The sequence below is a fragment of the Melospiza melodia genome, chromosome 3, assembly GCF_035770615.1.
Source record: "Melospiza melodia melodia isolate bMelMel2 chromosome 3, bMelMel2.pri, whole genome shotgun sequence".
Classification (NCBI taxonomy): Eukaryota; Metazoa; Chordata; class Aves; order Passeriformes; family Passerellidae; genus Melospiza; species Melospiza melodia.
In genome coordinates, this window is record NC_086196.1 from 38,263,344 (window position 1) to 38,284,748 (window position 21,405).

The following is a 21,405-nucleotide window of genomic DNA, read 5'->3' on the forward strand; positions in this document are numbered from 1 at the left end:
AAAATTAGAAACCTAGGAAAATAAACACATATTTACATTCAGTGCAGAATCAATTTGCAGAATGGTTAAAATTCCAATAAAAAGACAGCAGTGAAAGTGTGTAAAAAATGTGCTTTCCTGTAGAAAAGAGAAAAACTAATCTGTAAACTTTGTGAATGCTGTTACTTGGTGAGGACACTATGCTTCCTCTAGGGACAAATTTGGGGTTTTAAAATCCCTTCCTCCACAGCTGGGTGTGTGTCAGGCCCTTGTGTGGGTGTGCCAGGGTGTTTGTACTCGAACGGGTACGTAAAGAGAGGTTGTGAAGCACTGAGGTCCTTCCTTCACTGTGCACTCTTTGTACCCCACAAAGAGCAGCCATTCTGCTGCTGCCTTTGAAAGTGTCACCATTAATGTGCATGCAGCCAAAGGAGTTTGTTAATTAGTAAATATTTATTATTGGTGAGTGCAGTGAAGAGATCTATGTGACAATACAGTTTAATTACTATGAGCTATCCTAGGGCAATGGCTGGATGTTTTGCTAATAAATCAATTGCTATTTTTATTTTGAAAATTAAACATGTTTATTTTCCTTTTGTGAATAGCAATGGTCTGCTAAAGTTGATTAGCATGCAAAAAGTTGTTAGTGCAACTTATTTTCTTAAAACCCCACCCAAATAGCGTAGCTGTCTGGAACAGTTTAAACAGTCATGAAAGTGAAATACATGTTGATAACCCTTGTGTTTGTTTTTCTGACTGACTTTTTGTTGTAGATACCCATGCACATTATTAATTTTTTTCATTAATAGAGGCCCATCTTTACTGGTGTCACATTACTGTTTCAGTTTTTTCAGTTTACATCACCTTGGAGAGATGAGTCCAGAATGTAACTTGAAGTAAACTTTTGGTATTTCCCAACATGAGGGCCAGAAGATGCTTTCTTGCTGTTTGGTTTTCATGGGGTGTTTTGATTTGGAATCAGTGTATGAAAGTGCTGAAGCTTGGTGATTTAAAGGATCCATTGTGCATTGTCCATAACAGATGTTCTAAAATAACATCAGTGTGCCTATAAATGAAATCTGCAATTGATCTTTTGTAATTCACTGCTTTTTTCATTTGGATTTCTACTCAGATTTCATTCCACAAAAGTAACAGCAAAGGTATTGTCAGGGGAATGACTGTCAGGCAGGTGAATGGTGTGTTAATTAAATTGATTCAAGTATTTGATTGCCGTTGCCAGTTGATGGCAAATCCTATCAGTGGGGGTGGTTTTTAAAATATTATTTAAAAATTAATTTTCTAAATAGTGGTGATTTCAGTTGGTGAAACTGAACATTGGAGCTAAGGATAGTTGTTATGAATATGCTGTGATTATTGGATATAAATTTTTTTGTTATGTTAAATTATCAGATATTGAACTGACTTCAAAGAACTTAATTTAGTGATTATATTTGCTTTTCTGCCTGTGTGCATCACTTTCAGCAGTTGGGATTGGACTGTTATATCTTAGAAGAAAATAAATACTCTTTGTAATAAAACATATTTCTTATGTGGATTTCTAAAAACCTCATTTGTCTTCTTAAACATTTCAAAGAACAATCAAATTCTGAAGGCACTATTTGTTGTACACAATGTGAAGTCAAGAAGCCCAAATAGATGTGATCATATCATGACATCATAGTCCTTCAAAAAGCTTTAATTGTCACCATTATAAATACATGCAGATGTGTCAGTCTCTACATAATTACTCAGTGTGAGTCCTTCACAATGAACATTGTAGTTCTGTGTTGTACTACTGCTACTATCAAAGTAATTTTGAGTCGTCCTGGCCCAGTTGCTTGAGCTGTAATGTGACTTCTTACTGATGCAGGATTTCCAAACTCTTTCCAATCATGACATATATGTTTGCATGTTTTGAACAAAGATAGTAACATTCAGGGATGCCTTAGGTATGTGCCTTTGTCCTACAATCCTTTACTTGCACAGGGTGGAAAAATTACCAAGTGAATTCTGACTTTTGCTCACTGGAATCTCCTGGTAACATGACCTAGATATTTTTCCACCTGTCGACTTCTTGTCTTTGAGTCCTACCTTCACACTGAGCTTTAGAAAATGTGTGCCGGTGTGCAGTGATCCAGTTGAGCAAAGAAAAAAGGTAACAGTTAATAAATACTGCAAACTGAAGGGACAAGCTGGCCTACAAGTGTTCCATTTAAAAATGCTTTTGCGTTCCTTGTAAATTATTAGGCTTTCATTAAATGTTTTGAAAAGGAAAGGAAAGCATTTGGGTCATTTTGTGCACGGTTTCCTGGAGTGTAGTGAATGAAAAATGGAAGCAGAACATTTAAGTATTTAGGAGTCTACATGCTGTGCTGTGGAAAAGTAGAGATTTGACTCTTTGGTTCTGAGCAGCAAGGAGCGTGCTTTGGTGCGGCTTCTGAAGGAAGCGCTGCATGTGTAAGGCCATTGCTCAGTAAAATGGGAAATGTTCTCAGTTTGACTTTTGTCTGAGATATCCAGCAGTTAGTGTTTCTTATGCAAGTTTTAAATATAAATGTTTCAGGGAAGGTAAAAAATGGGGAATGTATGAGGTAGAGTGTTTTTCTGTTATACAGTTAGCATAGATTATTAGGTGAGTGTTCATCAGACCACTTGGGTGAGTGTTAATGAGAACACTGAGTCCTGCTGACAGCTTGCTTCTTCCAAAGGGATTTGAATGTCCTCATCTTTATTTCTTTTTTCCTTATTTCCCTGATTCTCTTGTTTGTGCCTGTTCACAGACCGTTTGGTAACACAGCCATTGGTAAGTCAGTTTTTCTCACTCATCAGTGAGCAAAATAATTCCTTTTTTTTTTCTTTCCTGGTAGTCCAGGGAACTGAATTGATTCATCATCAGCTTAAAAAGAAGAAAGTGGGATGAAGTGGCAGGAAAAGGCAGCATTTGACCATCTCTTTCACTGCTACTATGGTTTTGGATTGGCTCAGTTATCTTGTGAAGCTTCATCCTTTGGATTTAGTTATGGGGGTGCTGGCTATCCTCGGAAGTTATTATTTAAATTCAAATATGATGATCACTTGGGAAAGAGTAATGAAATACTGCTTGTTATTGTTACTGACAGTAACAGTTACAGAAATTTCAGTTCCTGAAATCTCTTACCTCTTTGGTTTTCTGTGACTTGTACAGCAGCATTTATAGTCTGTTTACTCATGTCTTCTTTTCATTGATGCTTTACCTTATAGACTCTTTACACATTTTTTCAGTCTTTTTTTATTTTCTTCAGGTTTTGATCTCAGACCCTGAAAAATTAATCAAAACTGCATTTCTCCTGCAATAAGTGCTAACCTGTAGTAAGGTTGACGTCACAGCTAGGCTGAATTAACACGTAGCTGCTTCTGAAGGTGTTGTTTCATTCCTTTTCTGGCAGTGTGTTCTCAGTGCTTCACTTGGGCCCACTTTGGTGTTTGTCTGATGAGGTGATCTGAGGAGATAGGCCAAAAAAAGCCATGGTTTTAGGCTCATCTGGCTCTGTCAACCTGCTCCCTGTAGGGTAAAATGAGCATCAGGCTTGGCCCAAGAATGGAGAGCCATGAACACACAGGCAAAAAACTTCACAGAGCTGCTGAAATGGTAGAGACTGGGCCATCTGTTCTATCACTAGTTCTTGATTAGGTAGATGCAAGATACAGCTGTAACATCAAGAAGGCAAATATCTTGCTGGTTTTGTTTGAACTGGGGTGTAGGAGGATGATATATCACAATGTTTCTGTCCATAGAGTGCTTCAGCTTTCTTCTTCCCTCATTATGAGTTCTAATATGCTTATACTAACGAGAGTTTATGTTACCAATGTTTTAATTGTCTGTTTGCCTCAAATATTTTTACACTGACCTGCCACAAATGTTTGTTTGAATACAGTAGTATGTTAACTAACCAGAACTGCATTCCTGAACTTTTAACAGTCTGTTCTTCACAATAAATTGCATTTCTATTTGCTCTGCATTTTAGGTTAATGAGGGCTGGAAATCCAGTTTTTCTCAGCATCAGTAGTTTTTCATTTCTCAATGAAGTTGTCTTAATTTTGCTGCCAACACTGTCCAAGTAGAGATGTCAGAGCTTCCTTTGCAAAACCATTGGTTGTTCAGCTGTCAAGCATCTGGAATGCTGGAGGTGAACCTTAAGACACTGTGTTACTTCTTCATTAATACTTACTATTAGGTCATGTGTTCTTCTAAGAAAGAAGAAACCGCTCCAGATTTAATAGATTTTATATTTCTTAACAGCATTAGAAGTTTCTGCTTAGCATTTGCCTCTTCATTTTGCCAGTGTTGGCAATTTTCTCCTGCATTAATAACTATGCAGAGGAGCTCACAAGCTGTAAGGCTGTTATCTTTAAATTGCATTTACTTATTTGTACTCTGCTGAGTAGAATGTCTTGCCTTTTAATATACTGGTTTGTGGCACATGTCACATGGCTTTCTATCTTCTGACTGAGAAAAAAAACCAAATTTATATAAATAAGATTCATGTAAACCCTCTAATATGCCTCTTTTTTCATTAAAGTTGATTTCAGTTTAATAGTATAGTAGTGGCTTTTGCATCCATCCTTTTTGGTCCATTCCTCCTTTGTAAATATCTTAGGTAGTTACTTAACTTCACAATAATTAGTAAGGTATTTATTGAGATAGCCGAGCTTTGCAGTTCACCAGGAAAGTTTGAAGATGGAAATTCAAGAGGACTGACAAATAGGTTAAAAACAATGAGTCAGTCCCCAGTAAGGAGTGTGTGTATGTATAGGATCATGAGTTTATAGATGGAGGCGTTGTGTGTATGTGCATGGCTTTTGTCTGCATTTATCTGAATCCATCAAATAGATGTCTGCATATATCTCAGTAATATTTTATGGCTAGAAACAGCTTAATGTCTGTTTTTATTTTATAATTCATTTCCCTACTGTGTCAGCATTGAGGAGACTGAATCTAAGTACACACAATTAATCTTCCGAGACACGTAATGTATTTTTTTAGCAGTAGATTACAAAAATACCCTAGGATTCTGCTTTTTAAAATGTCTCTGTAGCTGTGTTTCTTTGTGGTGTTGTTTGCTTGTGAGTTGGATGTATGAATGAATTTAAATGAAGTAGTGTGTTTATCAGAACATGAGGGCTCGTTCAGGAGCACAGATTTAAAGACAAGCACTTTTAAAATGCAGTATCAATTCATTTTGGGAATACAACTGTAGTGCACTGAGAAAAGGTAGTATCACCTACCCAGAGTGTTTAGTACTTGATATTCTTAGCAGTATTCCCTCAATCACAGTATTATGAAGCCTTATCCTAAGAAAGTTCAGTAACTTCACCTTGAATAGCCCTGTTGGAATTTGAAACAGATTTATGGCAGAAACATGTGGTCCAAACAGCTGTCACACAAAACCATTTTTAAAAAAGCCCCTGAAAGTCTGATAGACTCAGAAATCTGTTGTGCATGTTGTTTTGACTTTTTTAAAATGAAGATAATACTAAATACATCCTTCAAGAAAAACCTCTAATATAGCCCTTTAACATAAATCCACAACTAAAATAAGCTGGTGTACTTGGTCAGATGGGCCTTTCTAACACAGGGCTTAAAGGACTTTGCATTTATAGCTTGCCTTTCCTGTGGAATTACAAATAGTTTGATAGTACGTCAGTGGAGGCATAAAAATCACAGAAAACAAACCAGGATTTGGACAAGGATCAGAGAGTGAAAGAAAGAGTCAGCATGAATGCATCTGTCTTATGGTTCTGGATTTGATTAAAAAAACCTTAAAATTCTGTCAGTGTAATCTCTCCAAAGTAAAGTTAGGAAATGCAAGTTTGTTTCCTGGCAATAGTTGTTTCATTACCCAACATACTGGACGTGGAGGGTGGCTCCAGGCTGCCTGGGGAGAAGCAGAGGAAGCCATTCCCTCTGCTCCTTCCCAGCACTGAAGCATTTCCCCCATGTTGGGAACACTGTTTCTGATCCACCCTGGCCTTTCCTACCTTATGAATGATTTCTCTCAGGAAGGTAAAGATAAAAGTTTTCACTTAGTAAAAAGGAGACAGAGTCTATAGTGCAAAGGGCAACAGAGCGTGCAGATTACCAGTTTTTATATGATGTATTTAAATTTTATCATTTGAAAAATGTTTGATGTGAATGATTCTGCTATTTTTAATGATCTTGTATGACAGCATCAACTCCAAGTGGAAAAATAGGTGGTCTAGAATGAAGAATGTCTTGAACGAAGCAATAAAAGGAAGTGGGAAGGTGTAAATATTTCATGCTCCAAATGGATGGATGATATGATAGTAGGCATAAGTCAGAGGTGTCATCATGACAGATGTAAAGGAAAGAACCTCAGAAATTCCAATTTTGAGTAGAAGATGAACTGAAGAAAAAAAACCACCTTGTTTTGAAAAAAATCAAATACAACTGAGTTGCTAATGCTCCATGTAACAGTGGATAAATACGTTTGCTGCTCTGACTGCACAATTTGTCACAATAAGGCTGTTAGTTTAACAGGAACTCACCTCAGCCATGCTTTAATTTCTTTAAAAACTGTAAGGTTTCATTCAAGGACTCCTTTTTTTTCTTTTCTATTTTTTGTTCCTTTCTAAATAAGAACTTCTCTGTGGCTACTTTGCAAATGCCAGATTAATCATGAGTTTTAATATAGTATTCAGAGAGCATTTTTTTGAATAAACAGCATTTTATTAATTGTTTTCCATTTTTTTTTCTTCTGCCTCTCATTTCAGAACGGTTTGATCACCACTGTCCCTGGGTAGGCAACTGTGTGGGGAAAAGAAACTACAGATTTTTTTATATGTTTATTTTATCTCTGTCCTTTCTGACAGTCTTTATATTTGCATTCGTTATCACCCACGTCATCCTTCGTAAGTATGCTGGTGAAATCAGATTACGTATGTAGCCATTTGCTTGAGTTTTTTAAGTTAATATTTTGATCATTCAGGGTTTATTTCTTTATTTGTTTGTTTGTTTATTTGCCTTTTCTCTGAAGCTTCACGATCCCCAGTGAGTCCCATTCTGGTCTATAGTAGGCACTGCTCATAGTAGTCATTGGCCTGGCACTGGCTTTACCTTAATGCAGTCTTAATTTTTTTTTTCCCTTTTATGGATGATGAATTGGAAAAGTATCACATATACTGTATGTTTAAGTATACAGGTAGTATCATTTACCTAAAGAGCTTCCATATGCTTTTTTACTGTAAGCATGGGTCACTTGCCATCCAAACAAAGAGGTAAATTACTAGAAAATAGATTTGAGCTATATTTTTTGTAGTTTGCTGTTTAGTTTATACCATTCTCAACCCTATTTTTAACATTTTTTTTCATTTGCATAGACATTCTGAGAATAACCAATTCATAATAGAGTGAATCAGAAATATTAATGACTTTGAGACTGATTTTTATTTGTATTCTGGGTTGTGTTTGGGGTCAGAACTCTTTTGGGGTACTGTCTTTCGTTTCCATACCCCTAACTAATTTTGCTAGCTCCTATACAATGATGATGGTGACATTTATGGTGACAGGTTGCATGACTTGTCTTTAAACACCTTTTGTATGTTGGGTTTTTAACCCATTATCGCTAGAAGAGTGTTCTGTATTTTTCACTTATTATGTAGGATATTGCCCTAAAGAGTGTTTCTTTAACCATTTTGGAACTGTAATCTGTTTATTCCTTTGTATTCTGTATTGCAACATAAACCTGATAGAAATAATAATTTCAGTATATAACACATTTATAAAGCTATCTTGATAATGATAATATACAGAGAATGTTTTACTGGAAAAAATATGTCAGATTGTGCTCTGTTTCTGAAATTGTTTACAGCATGCAGGGAAAAGTTGTGTTTTAAGGAGCAGAATTCCTGTTCTTACTCATTCTTTGCAAAACTATGATGCAAGCACTGAGAGGCCCTTCCATAGCTCAGAAATCTAGTTCATAGGCTAGAACTGGCATATGTGATTTTGAGGGAGTCTGAATGAACAACTTGTTTACACTACCAGATACAGCATTTCTAATACCAGTTGGGAAAAGCAGACATAAGATGTATATGTTGTTTAAAAAAGGAAAATTACTGGAAAAAGAACACTTGCCATTAATACTTAAGTGCTTGTTATTTATCTGGGCATACATGAGTATATGCATGCACCTTTTAAGAAGAAAGACACATGGGTTTTCATGCAATCTTTGCTAGTGTTCAGTAGTTGAAAACATTCCTAGTCTGACAATGTAAAGCTATTTTTGACACTAACCTACCTTCATTTTAAAAGGACTTCAGTACTTTTTCTTAAGTTTTCAGTATATGAGTTATCAAAATATTGTCAGTATTTCCTGTTATGTATGTTAGGTAGGTTTACTTAGTGGGTTTTAAATTTACAGTGTCCAATCCTAACTCTTGAGTATGATTTAGGCAAAGAGCTGAGTAATTAATTGTGCCTCTGTGTGATTGAGAAGCACTTGAGCATTGTGTAGGTGTTACAGATTATGTATTGTAAATGTTAAATGCTGAATTGCCTGTCAGCTGGAAAATAATCTTGCCATGGAAGTTCATGTACCTAGAATGAGACAAGAAGAAACATGCTTAAGCTCTAAAGATTGGTCAGTCCTCAAAGGCAATGGGAGCAGGTATACATGTGATTAGTTCCTTGATGTTTAATTGATATACTGGAGCTTCAAGCCCAGCATTCAAATTTGTCTGCTATAGTCTTGACAGTGTCCAAAAAAGAGTTCTTTACAAAGAAGGTTTTCTTACCACTCCACTCTTTGTGCCTACCATACCTCTAGAAGTCCTCCTGTCTACCTTTCTAATAATTGCCACTCAGCAGTTTGTGTTCTGGTTTGTAGCTCTTCAGTTCTTTAGCTGATGGCAACCATTAGGCTGGGTTCTCAGTTCCTGAATCTATACCTTTGCTCTCGGCATAGACTGCTTTTTGTTAGCGTGGCTGAAGGAAGTCTTGATTTTCAGACCTCAGACTGTGACCTTCCTACAGTATTTCAAAGTCATACATAAGTCCTGACAAAATTATTTTAATGCCTCTTGATTTAGACAAATTTTTAAAGCTTGTACATTTTTTATAATTCGTCTTGCAAGCTGGCATTTTACAGATTTTGGTGGGCCTAAGTGGTGATGGAGATACAAGATACATATTTTTGTTTTCTGTGGCCTTCTGAGGCATACATTGGAAATTTGTTCTTTTTAGGTTTAAGAATATGTGCACATAACATTGCTGAAGATAATAAAACTAGTTTGTTAATCAGTTATTAAAGATACTACCTTGCAAGATTTTCTTCCCTCTCTGCAAGTTGAACACATTTCCAGTAGTGGTATCTCTATTTCCAGTTACTCATCTCTCTTGGAGACATCAGTATTTCACCTCTTTGTTGCAGTGAGCAGCCTTCCTTCCCCTTCTGATGTTTTGGGCACTGCTTTGGAAAAGTGTGACTAGCAGCAGGGTATGGAAATCACATCTATCTGCTGCCATTGCCATTAAGGATGCTAAAAATAGTAGAGGCAGAGAAAGTTCCATTAGTCTTGTACCTTGAGAGTAAGAACCAATTATGAGAGTCTGAAAAGGCTCAGAAATACAAGGTAAGTAACTTTGAACTTGTAACAGTAAACAGTAAAACTGACCAGATAGGTCTAGAGAATTATTCATATATTTCTTTATTCTTGTCAAGACAAGATTCTTCTCTCCATACAGATCTTCAGATTAATTTAGCTAAGTGGAAAATTTTTGCTCTGGGGAAAACTTTCAGCCTGATGCATTTAAATCATTTATGTTATACAGTAAAGTTCAAACTGTGTGCCGGTAGCTATGTCACATTAAGTCAGTTTCTACAACAAATTCACTTGTTGCAATTGTGAAATCACTCTAATTGATTAATATCTCATGGTTGTGGAACCCAAGTGCTTTTTTACTTTGCATGCTTCTACATTTCTAGTTGATGGGCTCATGCTTCTTTTGAGCTGTTTTCAGCAACATGATTGTCTTTTATTTGCCCAGAGGCAATAGTAACCTATTAGAAAAATCTCCTGTGTAGGTGCAGTAGGAGCAGAATTATAAATAAGAGAGCTTTGCTTCCAAAGCAAAGAATGGAAAGCTGGGAATCTGAGTTTATAGAATAAATTTTCTAAGGCCAAAAGTTACTTTGAAAAATACTATTTCAAAACAAAACAGGAGGTTATAATTCTTGTTTCCATATTAGGTCTGAAAAGAACAAGGGTAATCAGAAGTCCTGTTCATGGGAAAGTATGTGTACATCAATTTAGTATGACTGAGAAAATACCCTGCCGATGCTAAGCCTGAAAAGTTGCTCAAGGGCTTTTTTGATGTTGTTGCTGCTCAGCAACATATTCTCAGATTCATATTAGTAAATCTGTTCTATGATTATTCGGTCATCTTAAAATGTTAATTATTTTAACTATAGTAAAAACAGCCCATAGTCCAGTTTCTTACTTGGCTGGTAATTCTGGGTTCTATTTTTACAGGTTCTCAACAAACAGGGTTCCTCAATGCTCTGAAGGACAGTCCTGCAAGATATCCTTTCACTGAAACATATTGTAGATTGAGTTGCAAAATAACATCTGAGATGGTTTTGCTTGTTTTCTTGCCATTGTTGAATGTGTGCTTTTAAACTTTATCAGTTAATGATTTCATCACTTCCTACACAATAGGATTTCTTGCCACATGTTGGAGGTAGGAAAGAGACTATAGCCTGGGGTGGTTTTTATTCTTCATGTTTTGCAGAGCAGTGCTCTTGACAAAGATCTGTAGTTTCCATGTTCATTAAATGTGCTTCATATTTTGTGGTGGAATTCATAAATACATTTTGCACTATACACATGCTGTGGTTTCACTAAAAATATTCAAGAATTGTTCTGCTTTTACAACTGAAGGTATCCAAAATGGCTGATTATTTTCAGGATAGAAAATGTAGATTTTGGAACAGAAACAGCATGCTTGCCTTGAAGAACTCAGTTTCTGAAACTGTTCTTTATGTTTTTAGAGAAGTCATTTTCAAATAGCAACTTGCATTAAGTTGCATAGCAGTGTGTAAATTGCATGCACAGGGACTACAACTGTTGTTCAGGCTGAAAAAGACAAGGCTCTGGGAGATTTCATTGTGGTCTGTCAGTATATAAAGAAGACTCATAAGAAAAACAGAGAGACTTCTTAGCAGAGCCTGTAGTGACAGAACAAGGCTTTAAGCTGAAAGAGAGCAGGTGTAGGTGGCCATAACAAAGTTTCTGCAATGGGAGTGGTGAGATATGTGGACAGGTTACCCAGAGGTTTGGCTGATGCCCCATCTGGTCCCTTCCAACCCAAGCCATTCTGTGGTTCTATTCCGTAAATGCTACATGCTCTATTTATCACTTCATGGGAGTCTTCTGTATATTTTCTGCTCAGTGAGATTGGAGCCAGAAGGAGCTAACATAATGAAAAAATGGGAAACTGATGAAACCACTGGTTAGTTTCTCTACAGACAGCAAGCTTCCCATTTCTTATGTATGTGTTTTGAATGATTGCTGTCTGATTAAACAGGAAAGACACTATAAAGACACTCTCACAAAGACACTATAAAAAGTATTCTTTCCCATTTGTCCATTGGGCCTCACACAGTTTGCTTTTCCACACAAAGGTAGGAAGAAAAAAATTGTTGTTCATAGTTGTGCACCTCTTTCCAGGATGTTTCCCAGGTGTCAAATTCTGCAGATACATTTTTTGTGTGTTTGTCCTCATCAGGTAGAATCACTGAGCTGTAATCTCCCTTTTTAAGCACAGCTATGTTCAGATTTTTTTTGTGCAAATAATTTTAAAAAGCACAAACAAACAGTCCTGAATAGAACAACAGTAGCTTCCAATTAAAACAACTACAATCAATTTTTACAAAAGATAATTCTTTAAAACTATTTTCAAACTGAGAATAGCTTTCAGTTTTCTTTAAATCAAAAGAGAATGGCCTATGCATTTGAGAATTTTTGTACAGGAACAATAGCCTGGAATTCATAATTTTTTTTCAGAGATGTGCTGCTTTAAAAGGCTTAGTAGCACATCTTGCAGAAATGCCTGGCTTGATAGTGATATGTTGGACAATTTAAAATCTTGGTTACAGTTAACAGCAGTAAAAAATTAAATTGTCCAAATAGTATTGGGAATGCTACTTTGGAGCCAGTCGATTCAGGCACAGAGAACATGGCCATTTAAATCTTGCTAACAACCCTGTGTGAGATACTAAGGGAAAATTATACTGTATGATGCTAGTAAGATACTATACCATAATATACTACAAGGCTGTACTTTGTTGAGAAAACATTGCTTTTTTGTGTTTGTTTTACAGTTAATGGACTTACGTTGAATTAGTGGATTGTGGTTAATTTGATGTGAACTACCTCTGCTGTTCTTGAGTTGGTTTTGGGACTGAAAAGTGTCCCTTTCTATGGGGAACTGAAAGAGGTCTAGAACTGAAAGGAATTCCTTTTTTTTTCCCCCAGCACAAATTATGACATGGCGGGTAGAACACACTTTTCAGTGCCTTTTTGAGTGTAATTGTGATGAGGAACATCCTGTTGGTGATATGTTCAGGTTGCAGGGAGCTGTTTTCCCTCTAAGGTTCTTCTTTTCTGACTTGGTGAATCTTTCTCCTGGTGTGTAGATTCTACCTAACAGTGCTCATCTGCAGCCTTCTTTACTATTTCTACTCTTTCAAAGCCCAGTCTGTATCGTGCATGATGTTTTGGGCGGTTTCCTTCTTTTACACGTTTTGGAACCCTCTGCCAAGAGTCTTTTTCCTTACCCATGGTCCCTCGTACTCCTTGCTTTAGCTGTGGCTGTTGCAGAGAGTCAGAGTTCCTGCCTTGTGTTGGTTTGCCACCACACAGCCTGAGGAGTAGATGAGAAGCAGAGCAGTGAGCCTGCTGCTCAGCACTGCACTTTGGTTATCCTGCTGCTTTTGGAGCAGATCTGCTCAGAATGCAAATGGCTCTTTTCTGCCTTTAAACCACTCTGATTGAAGTAGGTCCTAGGGAAGATTGTACAAACTCTTGAGGTATCTCCCAGTTCATTAGGGGTGAGCAGCTGTGCAGTACAAAACTCTTCACTTTTAACTAATGTTAGGATTTTTTTATTGCAAGTATTTATGTCCATCCATGCCATTTCCAAGCGATGTCTCTGTGTAATGGTCAGGAGCTGTCATATTTTTCTTCTATTGGTAGGTTCAGTAATAAGGATGTATTTTCTGTGTTCTAAGGCTATGCCCTTGTTCTGGAAAATTTTGAGTTGATGTTGTCTTGGAAACTGACTTCACTAAAGGTTGATATGGTTAATATACAGATTATTTTTATCCTATTCTTCTCTCATCATTTTGTTCCTAGTGATGAATTATATGTATTTTTCTGGGAACCCAAGCCTTTTTTCTGTTGAATCATGCTCCCTTAAAAAAAAAATCCCAAAAATATTGAAGCATTATAGAAAACAGCATTCTCAGAGTAGATGTATTCTGAGTTCATGGCTGTTTTGTGTATGTAAATAAATAAAAGTTGTAGAAGAAAGCCTTCTACAGAAAGTTTGGAAAGTTCCTCTTTATGCTTGATTCTATAAAGTTTAGAAGCAACTGTATTGTCTTAGTTTTGAGCTAATGACTCTGGACATTGCACCTCAGCGCAGCAGCCTGCTGGTGGGACACGCACTGCTCGCCGTGTCTGGCAGGGGTGGTGCTGTGTCTGGCCTAGGCAGATGCCCAGAGTTTCTTTTTTGCTGACCTCTTTGAAGTACTCCAGAGATCTCAAAGGACTTGTGGGCTACCCTGTATTTTGTGATTTTAACTACTTGTTATTGGATTTTTTTTCCCATTTGTGTATATTTCCTTGACTTCTAATTACTGTGCTGGAAGCTGTGGTATGTTTTTTCTCAGTATGGTCCATTGTTGGTCTCTCAGGTTTTCATACGTATTTGATCAGCTCCAATCAAACAACAAATGAAGATGTAAGTTTGTAGTATATTTCTACATATGTATTTCTAAATAGTAATGAGGAGGTTTTTCTCAAGTCAGACATGTCTGCATCATTTTGTGAATACCTCAGTAGGAAAAAGAAAAAATTAATATAGTCCTGCTTGATTCAAAAGATCAGATAAAATCTTTCTGACTATGTTTGTTGTGGTTTGAAGGTGTGGTCATTATATACATATTATGTCCATTATGGTTTATGCATGTGGGATCTCTGTCTTGAAATAGGAAAATACAGGAGGGAGGAGACAAGCAAGTGTATTTTATACAGTAGGAGATTAGTAAGTACTTTTCAGTATCTCCTTTTTGCTGGGAGTTGTAAATAGTCTTTAACATAAAAATTGCTTACTGTGAAACTTGAAAAATGTGTTGAATTCTCTAAACAAAAATTTCATCCTTTATTTTATCTTACCTCTGAAACTTTTTTTGCCATTCTGAGGTCCAAAACCTCTGGCAAGAAGTATATACTCAATTTAAAGATCAACTTTCTAATTTCTACAGCTGTCTATTTTGCATATAGGATTCCTTTTTTTGCTGTTGAATTATGTTTAGCTGTGTTTGGAGTCTTCATGTGTCCTTCCCTAACTAAAAGGAAAAATATTCAAAGGAGTACATAAAATTAGCTAGGGAGCTAATGGAAATTTAATAAGTGATCTAACAAAGCACTGCAAGCTTTAAGTTATTTTATTGTAATTTCCTATTGTACCTTTTTCATAGGTATCTGGTAGATATAAAAGTAGCATCTTTAGAATTGTAAAATATGTTTTGTTATTAAGGTCACAGTTAAAAGTATAAGTTTTACAGTAAAATCAATCAACCAGAAAAACACTTCCCAGGCAGGGTCAAAATGAACTGTGCCTCAGCATCAAGTATCAGAACAAGTAGCCTGACTTGGAAGAAATCTACCTTGTTAATAAGACAGATGAGATACCCAGTTATTCCTCAGTCATTAGGTTTACTCAGGGTTGTCTTTCTAGATGGACTTAGTGTGCTTCCACCCTCTTCCCTCAAATAAATCTCTTCTGGATTGTTGAAAGATAGACAGCAGGGAACTGCAGCAGTGGAACATGTCTGAATATCAAGTAAACTGTTCAGTAATTTAATTTAAAACATAAATTCCCAATTGAATACAGCAAGACATTTTACCCAGGCTCTCAAGTATCTCACAAACAGAAAAGAAAACTAGCTAAGGGAAAATGTAATAGGCAATAAAAGGTAGCAATGGCTGCATTTGCTTTACGATATTTTAAAACCTTTTGTGAACTTCAGGGATGATAATGTTGTGTGATATTGCACAGCTTGCAAACTTACCCAAGAGCATGGAAAAGAAGTGCTCAATTGCTGGCTTTAATCATATTTTGCAATTGAGCCTCTTCTGTAAAACATGCTATAATATTTGTAAAATTGAACTTGGATCATTATGTTTAGATGCTGAAATTCCTGTTTTGAGTATATTGATCTCTTGAGATTGTGGGTTGTCTGCATCTATGGAGCTAAAGCATGTGCTCATAAGATCCTTCATAACAATCCAGAACTCTTAAATTGTTTGCTAAGTGTCATTATGGATTTTCTGTGGTCTTTTCTGCAAGTAGCATGTGCAACCTTAATTCCTCACAGCCATTTTCTGTATTGTATTACATGTGATGCATATTGTTCATATCTCTTCAGATTAAAGGATCATGGTCAAATAAAAGAGGTAAAGAAAACTATAATCCCTACAGTTATGGCAACATCTTTACTAATTGCTGTGCTGCTCTCTGTGGGCCCCTCTCTCCAAGGTAAGACTATCAAAAGTATTGTTAGCATAAATGAAGCCATGTGATTATTAATGAAAAAATATTCTTTTTGATTATTTTATTGTATTCAGCAAAATGGAAGTTTTGGATTAGTGTCTGTTAGAAGCTTTAAGTTTTTCTTCAGCGGTAAAGAGATAAGGTGGTAAATTGCTTTTAAACTAAGTTAGTGATCAAATCTTTCAAAATTACATCTGAAAGGCAAATAAACTTGTTTGTTATTTGAACTTTCACCATTGCAGTTAATAACTTAGAGCAATAAAAAATTTCTAGTAGTTAGCTGTTGCGTGAAGGTCAACCTGGAAGTTTATGAAACTTTTTCATTCCTAAAAAATGTGACATGAGTTTGGGAGACTTGAAGAACCTTAAATCTACAACTAGCTTGATAATTGTTGATTTTTGTCTCTTAACTCTGAAGTACTGTTTTTAAATGGACAGTGGTTTGTTTATTTAATACTGTTAACATATATACATTAAACTGATTTTGGTGGTCTTACACCAAAGCAATTCCAAAGAACATGTAATGGGTAATGGTTTGCTGAATACATTTTCACCTCTGGAAGTCTGAAATATTTATATATTTGAGGTTGGAGATGTTTTTTTCATCTTGAAGAAAATGTAGTACAGAGCTGAGACTAGAGGAATAAAACTGGCAGCCAGAAAAACTTAATTCTTTTCTTATTCCAGTGCTCAGTGATTAGGAAGTTCATGTACTACATACACAGTTGAGGCCCAGTTTCACTGTAGAGAGGGGCAGAAAAACTTACAGATAATTCTGTGGCCTGCTCCTTGGTTAGTATGTTTTGCTTTGCCTGGAATTGTGAAGTTATTAATGTGAACAAGAAGAAAGCAATTAAATGACTTTATGGTCCAGAGTCTCAGGTGTTTAATTGGAGTGAGGTTTCTGGCTTTGCTGTCAGGAATGTCAGAGGAGGTTCTTCTATGAGCAGTCAGAGTTTAACAGGGGAGACTGACATCTTTTCCTAAAGGGAAAACAACAGAATAGAGATTTCCACATACAGGGTTACCCCTGGTGAGAGTGAGTAGCTTTGTCTCTGCTTCCTGCCTACATGGATGTTGCCTGAAGCCAACCTTTTAATTCTGAAATATTGCTTTTGATGAAAGTATGTGACATAAAAGCTCAATGCCACGCTTCAAATTCTTCTGACTCCAGATGGAAATCTTTATTAAAACTACATCTTTTTTTCTCAGTATATGAAATAGTATATTAGGCTGATAAAAGTAGCAACACACAATTGGACCAGACTGGCAGTGGCTCCTGTGTTTTAGCAGAGTTTGTGCATTTTTTCCTAAATTCCATATAGCAATATTACTTATTTAGACATTGGCATGTATATATAGAGGTTCTGCACGGAGGTATTTTGTGACCACAGGGAAAAATTTACTGACTGTAACATGTAAATTATAAGCTTGCTTCTTTACTTTTAATCTCAGCTATGTTCCAAGTCACTAAATATTAGGTTTTTTCCTTAAATTCTGGAAAAGTGGCTTACCAGTAATTTCAGCTCAAAATTCAAAACATTCAAGTGCCTTGAGCATGGAAGGCAGATGAAGAAAGGGTCAAAACTTGCCTCACTTATGTTAAAGATCATTTATCATTTTTAAACCCATGCTAGCAAATTCAGAATGTATTTTACATGTCCTCAACAGTTACCTTCAAATCTTTATTTGATCCTTGGCTGTCAGCATAGGTTTTACCAGTATTTTGGTGCAACAAATTATATAACTTCTTCAGGCATCTTTAATCTTTAACTAGGTTGGATTATTTAATTCTATGTATTTGATTATAATTTTACAGTTTGGGGTTTTTTTTTTTGCTTAGGTTTAGTAATTTCTCCACAGAGTATTTTCTTAGAAATAAGAAATTTGGTAAGCACAGTGGAACACTGTAAGCAGTGTTAAGTGGCTGTCATGAAATACCTGGCAAGTTAAGTTGTCTGTCAGAAAGGTTAACTTTTCTTCATTCCTAAATTTTGTGATTAAGTAGTTTCTAAGTAGTTTAAGTAGTAGCTAAATTTTGTGATTAAGTAGTTTCAATTTAGATGTGGAAGCTTGTAAAAAAAAAAAAAAACTTAAAGAGATAAAAGAGATACTGAATCAAAGTATCCTAAGTGAGTTTTGTCATTTGTTTTTTCACCTGTGGTTTAAAATTCTTTGGTTTTGTGGTATCTGCTGGTAAGCTTCTAAGTATATGTGATAAAAACCAAAAAAGTAGTGGTGCTTATATGACAGGCAGTATCACAAAGAACAAGTACCTTACTGATGAGTAGAAAATGAAGTCTAGTACTTCATTTGACTAAAAGGGGACATTAGAAGTTATTGGTGAGGTATTAAGGTCTGTTATACGATAGGAAGTTTTTATTTTTATTGAGAGGACATAGTTAATGATCAGCAAAGTCTCTAATACTTTTCCTTTATTGTGATTATTCTGTAGCTTAATTGACAGAAGAGGATTTATACAGCCAGATACGCCGCAATTAGCAGGACCATCAAATGGCATTACCATGTACGGGGCCACACAATCTCAGAGCAACATGGTAGGAATCATCCCATAGTCTTGTTCATCAGGATTCCTGTGAATGTTTTTCTTCTCCACTTTCATGTGAACTAATCAAGTAATAACTAACTGGATACAGCTGACACACTGGGTGGAATGAGTTGTTTAATAACAGTAAAGAAAAAAAAACAAAGTCCAAGCCTCTTTTTAATGTACATTTCACACAGCGTAATAGTTACTGCTCATGGATTCTAAAAAAAAAGAGTCTTTTCTACACTGTTGGTTTATTGAATATACTGGCATTTTGACTTTTGCTGTTGACACCTACTGTGATTTGAACTGGAATATTCAAGTATCGTGGACTTACTGTGGTTTGTCATTTTCCAGCTAATTGCTATTTTGTGTGCCACTTTCTTCATACTCTGTTTCCTTCTTTGCTTGTGCACTGCGGTTTTGCATAGACTAATGTATTTTAAAAAGCAAAGATGAACAAAGACAAGTTTCTAGGGGAGAAATATTTTGAAGAAGGAGCAGGAACTGAACAAAAAATGGCAACTGAACTGTTACAACAAAAGTTTTTTTAAACATCTTTGAAGCTGTGCCAGTAGTATTTGCTTTGGTTTTTTGCTGGTAGCATTGGCTGTCATAATGGAAGATAGGATTTCCTGTGCCAAGAAGAAGAGAATAATTGGAAAGAGATCTTTTTCTGAAGGCAACCATCTTGCATATGTGCCTGTTTCTGAATTGTTGTCCACATATCTTCACAATATGTGGATTCTAATACTTTGTCAAAGAAGTCATGAGTTACAGATACCCTCCCTCTGCCAAAAACGAGGAAGCCACGAGGCCTTCTGACATAGTTCAGCCTTTCTTTTGAACAAAAGAAGAAAAGATGCACTCTTCCCAGACAGATTAGTTTTACTATCACTGAGAAACTCCTATTAAAATTTTGCTGTAGTTCCTAAGCTGATTTTACTTAATGTTTTGAGAATTAAATAGATTTGTTAGTCTCCTTAATAAGAAAATGTATTAGAGGCATGGTATTAAGTCTGAATCTCCTGAGGTACAGTTGATAATAGGTAATTCTCTATGTAAATTTTACTCAAAATTTACTCTGAAGAGAGAAAAGGGAGTTAAAAAAACCCAAAAAGATAAAGCAAACATTAGAAATGGGCTGAGGTCTTTCAGGAATTACCCAAACATTTTGATGCTGTCAGGGCTTCTTATTTGTGAAGATCATAAACCCACAATGTGTCCATGGCATCAAATTGTCTTTATCATTGCAAGAATTTAGATACTATATCATTATTCCTAGGTATTAATGAGAAAATCTTTGCCAATTTGGTAGAAAATTGACTTAGTTTGTCTCTAGAAATGGAGAAATCAGTTATGGTATTACTTTAAGTCAAACAGGTAGCTGTTACAATTTTAGAGTGTATTACTCCTAATTACACAAATTCTTCCAAGATTTCTTCTTAAATCCTAGAATGAGCTGGGAAATGAGCTCATATCCACATGAGCTGGGAAAAGCCTGCGTTCTTTAACAGTTATCAGAGTTGCTTGGAAATGTGCAGATTTCACCCCTGAAAATGACCTCTAGGAAAGCTTGGAAAATGTAATATGTCTTGTTTGGTTTGAAGGAATATTTGGAAGACTGTAATGCCATTTTTCTCAGGGCATATTTTCTCCTGGTCTGTATCCAAGATCAATTGGTTTCTAAGGACTGCTGGCTATCAACATTAAAATTTTTTCCTTGAGTTTTGTTGTAAACTGTTAGAGACCGGCTTAGTTTACCTATGTCTCTAACACTGTTTTCCCTTCCCTGTTGAAGGGGATATGTCTGGTACTGGAACTGGTATTATTATGATTTCAGATAAAGACAGACAAAGTGAAATTCCTTGACTTAAAGGAGTATGTGTAGATCATAGTTGTAGACCATAATACTTTTCCAATCACAGAAGTTTGGCCGTTTATACATTATCAGAGATATTTATACTACTTTAGCAAGCTTAATGCTTTTTGATTACAAGAAATAAATTAGGAGAAGTATGAAGTGTGTTTCAGAACACCTTTGTGGTGTGTCTCTCTTGATTTTATTGCAGAATGTATTATATCAGGTCTTCATGTCTAGATGTTACCCTGCTTATTCCACAGTGTGCTAAAATATCTCTCCTCATCATTGATAAAAAATAAAGATTTAAATCAGCATATTCTCTCTCACTTGTCTTCTCTTATTCCTTCTCTCTTTCATTTCCCTTTCTTCCCTTGAATCTTTTTCAGAATCAGCTAGGTTCAAAAAGACCTTTGAAATTGAGTCCTGCCTATGACCGAACACCACCTGGTCAGCTAGACCATGGCACTCAGTGCCACATCCAGTCTTTTCTTAAACACCTCCAGGGGTGGTGACTCCACCACCTCTCTGGGCAGCCCATTCCAATGTGTAATCACTCCATCTGTGAAGAACTCATTCCAGATGTCCAACCTAAACCTTCCCTGGTGCAGCTTAAGACAATACTCTCTTGTCCTGTCAGTAGTTGCCTGGGAGAAGAGCCCAACCCTCACCTGGCTAAAACCTCCTTTCAGGGAGTTGTAGAGAGCAGTGAGGTCTCCTCTGAGCTTCATCTTCAGACTAAACAACCCCACCTCCCTCAGCAGCTCCTTATAGGAGTCAGTGACTAGTGACTTTCTAAACAGATTCTTGTGTTTCACCCAACGAGTCTCTTGTCTCTCATTAAGTCCCTGTCGTTGCTTGGTATAATACTCTCTTTTCATTAATTTTAATGAATCTTTTAGCATAGCCTCATTTTTGCAGTTAAGTTCAAAATAAATATCAGGCTAAGTGTAAAAATGCCAGACACTGGTTTTCAGCACAATACATTATCTCTGATTCAGGATACCATTTGTGGGACACGCTATCTGTATTTAACAGCTTTTGGGGTAATTTTGCCACTGATACTTTGAATATTTAGTACATGATCTACCCTACTCATGGTATCAGCCCAGTTTGTCACAATCTCAGGAAGTCAGAGTTGTAGCTCTAATTAGTGCTTGATAGACCCATACTGTGATT

At 36.2% G+C, this 21,405-nt stretch overlaps 1 protein-coding gene across 8 annotated transcripts in view; it reads left to right on the top strand.

Moving 5' to 3' along the window:
• ZDHHC14 (zinc finger DHHC-type palmitoyltransferase 14) overlaps nt 1-21,405 on the top strand; it is a 94,492-nt gene that overhangs the window by 66,738 nt on the left and 6,349 nt on the right. For all 8 annotated transcript variants that reach the window (XM_063151346.1, XM_063151347.1, XM_063151348.1 and 5 more), the window contains 5 exons: nt 6,751-6,888; nt 10,510-10,558; nt 13,900-14,002; nt 15,693-15,802; nt 18,273-18,375. In XM_063151346.1, the coding sequence (XP_063007416.1) occupies nt 6,751-6,888; nt 10,510-10,558; nt 13,900-14,002; nt 15,693-15,802; nt 18,273-18,375 (503 nt within the window). The remainder of the gene's footprint in view (nt 1-6,750; nt 6,889-10,509; nt 10,559-13,899; nt 14,003-15,692; nt 15,803-18,272; nt 18,376-21,405) is intronic.